The sequence below is a fragment of the Nicotiana attenuata genome, unplaced genomic scaffold, assembly GCF_001879085.1.
Source record: "Nicotiana attenuata strain UT unplaced genomic scaffold, NIATTr2, whole genome shotgun sequence".
Lineage (NCBI taxonomy): Eukaryota > Viridiplantae > Streptophyta > Magnoliopsida > Solanales > Solanaceae > Nicotiana > Nicotiana attenuata.
Window position 1 is genome coordinate 28186 of NW_017671423.1, and position 11425 is coordinate 39610.

General features: G+C 33.0%; 1 protein-coding gene across 1 annotated transcript; it reads right to left on the reverse strand.

Annotated features, from left to right (window-relative positions):
• Window positions 1–3120: 3120 nt before the first annotated feature.
• On the reverse strand, window positions 3121–6600 carry LOC109208188 (indole-3-acetate O-methyltransferase 1-like). The gene is made up of 4 exons (XM_019371245.1): window positions 6241–6600; window positions 4785–5204; window positions 3708–3983; window positions 3121–3583 (listed from the first exon to the last, which is right to left on the reverse strand). Exons 1-4 carry the CDS (start codon window positions 6358–6360, stop codon window positions 3230–3232), a joined length of 1170 nt encoding a protein of 389 aa, XP_019226790.1. The 5' UTR covers window positions 6361–6600; the 3' UTR covers window positions 3121–3229.
• Window positions 6601–11425: the final 4825 nt, after the last annotated feature.

The window sequence follows — 11425 nt, forward strand, 5'->3', positions numbered from 1 at the left end:
AAAGAGAGAGAATTTAATTTATAAAAGTTTGCCATTACTCCCTCCTTTCTAGTTTATGGGAATCTTTTCGCCTTTCAGGAGTTAATTTGAATAATCTTGAAGCTAAATTGAATTAGGTTAATTTGATATCTTAAAGTTAAATTTTAGATATTCAAAAATTTATATGAGAAATACTATAAGTTTATAATCTTTTCATGTCAATACGATGAAAACAATTTAAATATTTTGGTCAAATTTAATATAGTTTGAATCTCGAAAAAGTACAAACAACAACATACCAGTAATATCCCACATCGTGGGGTCTTGTGAGGGTAGTGTGTACGCAGACCTTACCCCTACCTTGTGAGAATAGAGAGCTATTTCCAATAGACCCTCGGCTCAGGAAAGTATAAGCACCACATTAGGAAATATAGACAAGAAGGGACAGTACCAAGAAGCCATATAAAAGCAGAATAAAAAACAACCAGATAGTAAGGTGATCAACAATGAAGGAAATAAACGGTTAGTCATAAAACCTACTACCAACAGAAAGCGAGAGTGCGTGCCAATACTACTGCTATGAACACTCTAGACTACCCACTCTACACCCTAATCCTCGACCTCCATAACTTCCTATCAAGGGTCATGTCCTCGGTCAGCTGAAACTGCGCCATGTCTTGCCTAATCACCTCTTCTTTGGCCTACCTCTACCTCTCCGTAGGACATCCAATGTCAACCTCTCACACCTCCTTAGCGGGGCGCCTGTGCTGCTCCTCCTCACATGACCAAACCACCTAAGTCGTGCTTCCTGTATCTTGTCCTCAATAGGAGCCACATCTACCCAGTCGCGAATAACTCCTTTCTGATCCTATCTAACCTGGTGTGCTCGCACATCCATCTCAACATTCTGATCTCTGCTACCTTCATCTTTTGGACATGAGCTATCTTGACTGGCCAATTAAATGCTTTAATACCAAATGGTCTTCTACCATACATGTTTGTTGTTAAGATTCTTATTTCTTACGTATGTAGTGTCACCGTATATATAATAGACTAAGTTAAAATTGATGTTCCATTGTATATAGGTTAATTTTGAAGAAACAATATGCCCGCCATGCTAATGAAAAACTTAGATACGCCGAATAGCTTATGTAATATCACACATATGACACATAGAAGTTTTGATGATAATGTCATAGATGCAAAAATTATGATACTGGTTAATGTGCTTCTAAGTATATTCTAATCCCTGAATTCAACTTTCGCCTTCCGAAACTAAGTAATATCCTTTTAAATTTGTGTAAAAATAATTTTTAGTATGGTTATGTTTTGCACTAATAAATAAAGCATAAGGACAAACATCCTTAATATTGGCCTATATTTATCACAATATGTTTTCTTGCACGAACAACTGTATGTTGTACTTTCAAGAAGGATAACAAGATCGACAACAAGAGTTCTGGTTAAGACAGAGCAACCAACGCATTAGGAGGAAACATACATAAAAAATATTGTCCACAAAGAAGTGTTCGTTAAGATACCATCACATTAAATGCGTTTAAACTATAATATATAATTATCTAACTGACATGACAAAATTGATCTTTGTATAAGTCTTGATGTTGTCCTTTTATTTTAAATTCATGTATTATGCTAATGTAATAATAATTTTCAGCATTTAGATGATTGTTGTATTATTATACATAAAAAATTTCTCTCATTAATTAAATTTTTTTATTTTTTTATATAAATAAATGTTTAAATCATCATGTGCCATTATTAACGTGCAACGCACGTTCGTAGATACTAGTATTATTATAAAAGCACGAATGTTTTGAAGCTAAATATTGAGTGACAAAAATATCCCTGAAATTTTAGTTGACTATTTTGTCCTTTTAAGTTTAATATTACTTCCATGAAACAAGTCAATGTAGAATATAATTGTAATATTGGATAGAAACTAAATCCTTCTATTAAAAACGAATCTTATGCTACACAGGAAACAAATTAACAGTAGTTGAATTCTAATAGAAACATATATCCTTTCAAATCATATTAAAACACCACATATGTGACCTACAATTACAATTATGTTCTCGAATGTACTTAAGTTAGAAAATCACATCCGTTAACAATTACTCCTTTGCACTAAGCTGCGTTTGTTTAAAAAAATTTAAAACCAACTTTTGAAGTGTCTTCCATGAGCTTCGGAAGCTATCAAGCAAAAATTCTATAATAATAAAATCATTACAATTACAATAGGACTCTTCTTATATATCCAAAACGCCATATATTTCATATCGAGATGAATCAAGACTTACAAATATGTTTAACAGTTATTTATTAAAATTAGATAAGTCAAATATATTTTAAAAGCTATATAATTATTTAATGAATTCCAAAGTTATCATAATAAGGAAAACGTAGTACTGTTTTGTATAAATTTCGTAATGATTTTTTCACTTGCGCACGTAAGTCTTCCTTGTCCATTTTGTTGTCCATAAGTAACTAAAAAAGTATAAATGATAATAAAATATACATGGTAATGGATGAATTAGCTACAAAAAGTAGCAATTTTAATTTTATAACTAAGTTGCTCGAATCGACACTATTTTGATAACAAGTATTCATATATTTCACATTAACTATTATGCGCTTTAATTGTTATACATTTCTAATGTCTACTACTATCTTATCTTTTATTACAATTATTTTTCATCTTTTTCCCGTCCTAAGTATTACGTGCGAGGCACGTATGTAGGGACTAGTGTTCTACTTAAATAGGAACGGAATGTTGAAGCTTTTAGGACTAATGTCATGTATGATCGCTCGATTTTTATTTTATTGTACTAAAGTTATTAAATAATTTTGTATAATAAAAAAATCACTCAATCTTATCAGCTAATAACAAAAAGTCACTAGACAATTATTAGCAAAAAAGAGAGTCAGCTATGCCTAAGTATCATAGAAAATATATCCTTTTTATGAGACTTAGATAAAGTTAGTGATTATTTCGATACAAAAATAGTTTAATAAGCTTCAAAGTATAATTTAATGTTAAGTGCTGTAAAATAAAAGTTGAATGATCATTCAGAAAATTAACCAAAGAGTTTATCATACCTTAATTTACTCTGCTTGGACTAAGGGAACACCCAAAACTCAAAACCATATATTATCAGCCAAAGCCAAACTACAGTTAGTCTTTCTATAACGATTTCATTAATTCTAAAGACTTAAATACACAACATTTCTACACAAGAGAAAGGGAAGCAACTATGTGAAAAAACTGAAGATTTTGAAGAAGCTCTTTTGCATGGCGCGAGGCTCGAATCTCCACTCGAGAGAACAGCTCATCACTGAGCTGTTCGCCGATGTGGGCGTCGACGAGCACACCGCTGACGCTTCTGCAGCTGTTGGCGAGTGCCCGTCCGATTTCTGCCGCATCGTCGGGATGGTTGACGACCAAAGGGCTTCCTCCCCTGAAAACTTGAAGGTTGTTAATGACGAATGAGCCGTTGGCTTCCACCACTTCCTTGAAATCTTGAATGCTAGGTGCATACACTGGAATGTTGAACTTGTCCCTCTTATCACTAGTAATTAGTCCCTGTTATTGGTCATATTCATACAACAAACTATGATGAATACTGTATTAATTGATATTAGCATGGGAGAAGAATGGAATGAATAGAATGATTTTTTTTTTGGAATGAATAGAATGATTAAATTACCTCTTGGACAAGATCATCCCAAGCATCTTGAAAATGGGTCCCAAAGAGAAGTCCGGCCCCACCTTGGTCTGTGGGGTCTACAGAAGTCCTTCCTAAGCAGGCTAAGAACATAGAACCACCTCTCTTCATTTCCTTGGACCTTGCTCCTAGGAAATTTGCCAAATCAGTCTGGAATTGTTTTCTGTAAGCATTAGCTGTGCTCTCATTTGCTCCATGTATGTATATCTTTCCTTTGTTGTACGCTGCTGATCTCTTGTCCAACACTATTTCTGGCACCTGTCGGTCCAAAATAGAATGACATAGTTTTATATTTAGTAATAATTTTAACTTTAAATATCCATTTTATATATCATAATTTATAGTCACACAAATATTTTAACTTACTTTTTAAAAAAAAAGATTATTTCTTAAATTTTACTCTTATTCAACCATCAGCAATAAATTGGGACGGATGGAGTAATATGTTTAAGATCACGTTATCTCGGTCAAACTCCACACCATATAAAATGAAATGGATACAATAGTGATAATTACAGATTTGGTCCGGGAAACCTGGGGACATGAATATTGAGTGCCTTAATCTTTTTTGACTTTCTCAAATAAAACCAAACAGTTAGGATTTTCATCCTAGAAGACTAGTATTAAACAAAAAATATATTCCCCTAAACTCTAAATCATCCTCGGGATTGGGACAAATCACTTTCTTTATGTATTTCTCCATGCTGCTTACTTATATTCTTAGCTACCATACTACATACAATGACCTTTATTAGGAATTATACTCTTTCCGTTCACTTTTACTTGGCATGTATACTAAAAATAGATTTTTATTTTTACTTGTCACTTTGCGCATATCAAGAGAAGACAAATTTTTTTTTTAGTTATACCCACAGTATTTATTACTCATTTCAAATCATTTTCTCAAATTCAATAAAATATGCATCAATTAATATAGGTATCATGGTAAATTATGCACTTCTTTTATTATTTCTTAAGGAGCATGAAAAGTTAAAACGTGTCAAATAAAAGTGAACGGAGGGAGTAATAAAAAAATGAATATATAGTAATGAAAATAACCTGAGAGAGCCAGTGCAAGGAAAATGCAGAATAGAAAACGTCAATGGATCTGGCCGGAAATAGACGCCGGTAAAATGAACCCGGAACTCCGGCGGCAAAGTAAGAGCGGTGGCTATTGGAAGCTAAGCATTCCTCCATACTGCCGCAACCATTATTGGCCAAAGGCGGCAGCAATTGGAACAGAGTGTTGAAGTCATTTGAAGGAAGATCAGAAAAAAATGCAGAGAATTCAGGTGGCTGTTGGCCTAATGCTTCGTAACGCTTGCTCATGTGTTCAACGATGACGTCGATAATGAAAATGGTGTTGCTGCCGCAAGAACAACCTAAGTCGGCAATCACGAATGGAATCTCCGGCGAGCTTAGCTGGACTCCGTCAAGTGTGTCTTTCAAAAGATGCAGCATTGATCGTGCATGTTGCGCCTGAATTAATTAATATGCCAAACTCGAGTTTCAGTTTCATGAAAAAATTGAAGTTATGCAAATAATTATCAATGTAATTTAACATATATTATACATACAAGAGACATATAGAGTATATTTGTGTATGAAAGAACTTTAAAATTTTAACAAATACTCCTTGTGTTCCATTTTTGTGATATTAATTCTTTTTTTAGTTTGTTCATAAAAAAAAAAAGACATCTTTTAATGTTAAGAAATAATTTAAATTTAAATTTCTTATTTTATATCTTTAATATCATGATTTTATAGCTATAAAAATATCAATGACCTATTTAAAATCATAAGTTTCAAAAAAAAAAAATATCTTTCTTAAGTTTTGTGTCCAACCAATCAGGCTCATATGAAGTATATATTAAATTTTGGACCTAAAATTTCAAATATGCATTGAATTTAGTGGTAAGATCTAAAACTTGAACAATTAAATTTAAATACTGAATTAATAAGTACTTTTTCGGAAATATATATACCATCAGTATATAAAAACTTAAACTCATGACTTGAAATAAAGAAAGAAAGCGAGGAAAAAACTCATATTGCTAACAACCTAAAATCACAAAGCGAGGAAAAAACTCATATTGCAAACAAACCAAAATAACTAGTACTAAAATTTGCTGAAAAAAGAAAAACTGCTTGCACTTGAATCGCTCAAACTTTCAAAAATGTCCATGTAGATCGTACTTAGATCGCGGCATATGTACGTAGTAACGAAAAATGGCAGCCCGGTGCACTAAGCTCCCGCTATGCACGGGGTCCGGGGAAGGGGCGGACCACAAGGGTCTATCGTACACAGTCTTACCATGCATTTTTGCAAGAGGCTGTTCCTACGGCTCGAACCTGTGACCTCCGGGTCACATGACAGCAACTTTACCAGTTACGCCAAGGCACCCCTTCGTACGTAGTAACGAATGTATAGTTTTATAATAGTAGCGAAAATATATAAGAGTGATAATTAAAGACCAAAAGAATTATAGTAATTGGGTATAGTGGAGGTGATCACCTGAGCTTGAGAGTTATTAACATAACTAGCCTCTCCTTTGCCTCCTTTCATGCTAAGCATTCTTTCAAGTTTTAAGTTGGAAACAACAACGTTGTCTTTATTGTCTCCTAAGGGAGCCATTTTGTCTCTAATACCAGAGATGATGTTTGTTAGTGAAAGATAGTCACAAGGATGTTTGAGAATAAAAATGACAAGAGCTTATGTGGGTATATATAGAGGTTTTAGGATGTGTTGGTTTTGTGTTCTAGTAGTTGGGATACATACTCATGAAAGACTATGCCTTTTTATGCAAGATTCTGAAACATAAAGCTTAAAGTAGAGACAAAATAAATGTGGTGAATTGAATTTGGGAATGAGGTTGGCTAGAGGATTGGGTCAAGGTGGTTATAAAAGCAACAGTATGTTTTTTGACTTTCACTTTCACCGTGAATGGCTATTATACAAATACCTGTAATAGTATTCGACGTTTAAATATTTTTTGGTTGTTATAGACAAAAGGTATCCAAAAATTATATTTTTCCATTTTTTAATCTCAAAAGATATACATATTTTACTAGTTAAATATTAAAAAACATAATACACTATTATAAGTTCATAACTAAATCTATAAAGATTTAAATTCTAAGCACACACTATGTAGAAAACTAAATTCTTTCAAGATTGATGGAAGGACCCTGGAAAAGATATATGTAGATCTTCAAATCTTAAGTATTATGCAAAATGTAAGTTTCATAGATGAAAAAATTGTATGTGTAGATCTTCAAATATTAGAAATTATTCACGATGGAACCTTTTGTGCAATTGAATAAAAATATACAAGCATATCTTGGACTTAAATCCTTAATTATGGAAATATGTACTAACATAATATTTTTTATTATAATTGGTGAATTAAAGTTTTTAAAAAAATAATCAATTTAATTTTTAGACTTATTATTGGTATTTAGAAATTCTATATGGGTATTATAGAGGGTCAATTTAGCAAAGAGCGTACTTCTATAAAGAAGGATGTTGCCTTTATAGAGGTAAAATATAACATAAAACACTGGTTTCGAGAAAAACTTGACTTTTATAGTGAATAATTGTTATATGGGGATGTTGTTATAGAGAGGGCTGACGATATATAACTTAAACTTTTAAAAAAAATAGAATTTAAACCCATAAAAATTAAATCGTGAATTAGCCTATAGGTTGAAGAGTTTAGTGGTGGAGCAGAAATGGAAAATAATAGGGCAGATACGGACCTCACATGGAAACAGATCACAAAGTAGGTCCAAGATTGACGCCGGATTTCCATAATTTCATTTCTACGCAAATTAGGATAGAAGGTAATTTAAGAGGCTTGAGAGATATTAAGAAGAATAGAAAATGATGATTTAATTTCGAAAACTTACCTGCATTTGGTGTTTTTACCTTTAATTCATTGTTTTAACGTTCAAACCCTAAAATCTTGTTCTAATTTGTTCGAGTATTATGTTATTCTTGCCACAAGAACAGTGTCCTAAGCTCATTTGGCCACTAATCATCAATAGATATCAATTTAGCAGCTCTAATATGTCGCTTCACCCTATATTAATTCTCCTTGAATATTTTCACAACTATATTTACTTTTAAGCTCTCATGTGGTCGACGTCCACTTTGAACAATTAATTGCTCCGCTAGGTATGGCACAAAATACGATTTAACTTATATGTGGACTGAGTAAAAAGGTATTATTGTCAATATATTTGTACTAATTACATCAAGTTATTTAATATAGTACTTTGTTTCTTAGGTTTCCAAATTACACTTTCGATTTATATATATACACAGGCAATATAAAAATATTTGTACGTAATAAGTGAACTTTAGATTGTGATAACATGTTAGTCATTATTAATTTTATCAAGTTATCAATTCATATTTATCATAAATATATATTATATGACTATTGTATAAGTAACTTGATTGTGTAAAAAATTTATTACACCGTCAATGAGTAGAATTTAAAATTTTATAAACAATTACCTATTGCAAGTCGTTGTAACCTGATGATCTACAAAGAATTACATGTCAATGCAGCAACAACAACAACAACAACAAAAAATTCAGTGTAATCTTACACATGGGGTCTAGGGAGGATAGTGCGTACGTAGACATTACCCCTACCTTCAAGAAAGTAGAAAGGCTGTTTCCTGAAGAGTCTAGGCTTAAGAAATTACATGCCAGTGCACAAAAATTAAACTCTACAATATATTACATAAGATCTGGTTTAGGATTTTTGGTTGTTTCGTTGCCCATAAATTAAAATTGAAACGTACAACAATACATAGAATTGATCTGATAAATCGAGTAGCAAACCCTCTACTCACTATTATATCCTTCGTGAATATCAAATAGATCATGATACATTGTGCTAACTATTATTACACGGATATTTTAATTATTAAACAGCAACCTAAAAGTAGTTAACAAGAATAAGATATTTTCGCTATAAACTAAACGAAAGAAAATGGGGACAAAATCTCAAGATTATCTTTGTGAGAATAAAAAATTATCCAAATGGAAGTGTAGTGGCTAGTCTGTACGTGCATGGCATAATCACTTAAAATATTGTGAGTACATGAGTGCACTACCTTTTATTAGTAATTTGCATACTTAATTAGCTCCACCATCTCGTTAATACTTGTTTAATAGTAACCGTTTATAGTCAACATTATGATTAGAAAAAACAATTTAAAAAAGGGCTAACCTAACAAAGCAAAATATAAAAAGGGCTTCTCTAAGCAACTACCTAAGTGCAAAGCATTATATACGCAAAAACGACTAAGGCATAGTAATAAAAAAGGTTCTAAAACTGGTATCAAAGAATATATAGAACATGTGTCTGTTGTTAGTTGTGTAAATTTATTGTTGCTTTAGATGGGGGCAAATCATTGACTACTAATATTGGTAATTAATAGAGTAATACTTCAACTAGTATGACGACAAGAACCATTGATTCCTAAAAAGACGACAAATTATTATACCTGTAGACCATTTACTTACTTTGTACACCTAAACTATGATTTCTTAGTACTCCGAATGTAATTCAACTCAAGCTTCTGTTTCTTAATTTAATACCCAATGGTATATTTTTAAACTGTCATTTCTAGTGCTCCCATTATTTCAATTTATGTGAATTTGTTTGACTGGGTACGAAGTTTAAGAAAAAAAAAAAGATTTTTGAACTTGTGATGTAAAATGAGGCACATATTTGTGTGGCTATAAATCATTCCACAAAGCTAAATTATTTCTAAATATGAAAAAAGTTCATCATTTTTTGCACGAATTCAAAAGTTCACAGAAATTGAGACAGAGAGGCCGGGAGTATGTATCTTTGTGGTGGGGATTAGCAGGGACGAATGTACATTTATATGTTTCGCAGGAAATTTACAAATTAAGTACATATAATTGATTTTAAAACCAATAAGATTGCAATAAAACATTTGAACTCGAGCTTAAAAATTTAATGCAGTCTCTATAGAGCAGTAGATTAGCACTAAGATTCAGCTCTCTTTTCATCAATAGTCCTATTTTCTCGAAATTAATTTGTTAGCTCTCCAGAAATCAAGTTGTATATGGTCGAAATCGGGTATGCCCAGTTTTCCGGGCTCGAGGGGACGCCTTGAGCCCGAGTTGAAAATGGATCGAGTTCGAGCTCGATGGATCAGGCTCGAGCTCGAAGACAGAGTACAAGGTTCGAAAAACTGAGTGTCCGATGAACGTCGAAGCCTAATGTGACTGGCCTCGAGATAATGCCATTGTGGATTTTGTAACAGAATAAGCGAAATTCCTGCCACGTCCCCGAAATCATGGCACAATCCCGGAATAGAATTGTATGATTCCATACTAGGCGGTTAGACAGCTGTCCCAATAAGATTCCTTACTGTAAATGGAAATGTACCTTATTTAGGGCTCCCATATTATATAAAGAGGACCCCAATCATTTGTAAAAATCATCTAGTCATTTGCAAAGAATATACTCTCTACTTTTCGCTCATTGTTCATCAAAATTGTCCTTTAAACTTTCACTACTAAAAATTCAGGTTTTAGCGACGGACAAATTCTGTAGCTAAACAGAAAAATCCTTCGCTAATCTCATTTAGCAACGGATTATCAAGAAATTCTGCTAGCTGCGAGCGTTTTAGCGACAGATTAGCGTCGACATTCGTAGCTAATTCTAGTTTTTTTTGTAGTGTTTATTGTTCTTGATTTACTGTTCTTGATTCATCTCGAGATCACTAAGCTCGAGGACGATACTGCTTAAGTAACACTAGTTTGATTCACTTATTTCTTTCATTTATACCTTATACTTCTTGTTTATTAATTGGTATTGAACTAGATCACATATATTTAAAACCACAAATGAAATTTAATTGTTACTCGTATTTTCGAGCTAAACAATTTGGCGCCCACCGTGGGGCTAAAGATAATATAGTGATTACTTCAGTACTAATTCACATAACACCTGTTATTTTTATACTTTTTCTTGTCAAAGATTTTTGATTCTCAGGATTAAACACGTCAAACTCGCAAAATGCACATGACAACGAAGGTCTTGGGTTTCATGAGGAAAACAACAATGTAGGGGTCGGTGTACCACCGATAAACCCTGAGGAAATGCCAAATATGTAACCAGTTGATGTTAGTTCGCACATTGCTTTGAATACAGATTTAGGTGCATAGTCAAGGAGGGCTCCAGTGCCTTTCCCTCAGTATATCAGCAGACCGAATATTTTCCTCTTCAGCCGGTCGCGAGGCAGAGGGAGTTTTTTTTTAGGGAACGGACTTTGAGGTGTTCACCATTCTTTTTGGAAAGTTAAGGGAGAAGAGGAAGTTAAAAGGATACGCTTGATAATTTAGGATAAAGAACAGAAGTTCTTATAAAAAGGTTTTAGAGTAATTAGAAAGTTGATGTTTGGGAGTATAGAAATTTCTAATGTACGAGGGCAGAGGCTTTGAAAGTAAAGTTTGAATGAGATGATGAGGAGGTACTTATGGTTGGCAAACGACGGTTTAAAACCTGTAATGGCCGACCAGCAACTGACGAATATTTAATGCCATCAAGACGTGACTGACGAGACGTTTTGTTAGTTTTCTCGTTTTTCGTGCGAAGTATCAAGACGAAGATCGAATACTCTCTGAAAAATGAGGGTACTATCTG

Coding starts and splice junctions, on each gene's coding strand:
- LOC109208188 (XM_019371245.1), bottom strand. CDS start 6,360: ATGGCTCCCTTAGGAGACAATAAAGACAACGTTGTTGTTTCCAACTTA. Junction 5,205..6,240: donor TTAATAACTCTCAAGCTCAG/GTGATCACCTCC, acceptor TAATTAATTCAG/GCGCAACATGCACGATCAAT. Junction 3,584..3,707: donor GGGATGATCTTGTCCAAGAG/GTAATTTAATCA, acceptor GACCAATAACAG/GGACTAATTACTAGTGATAA.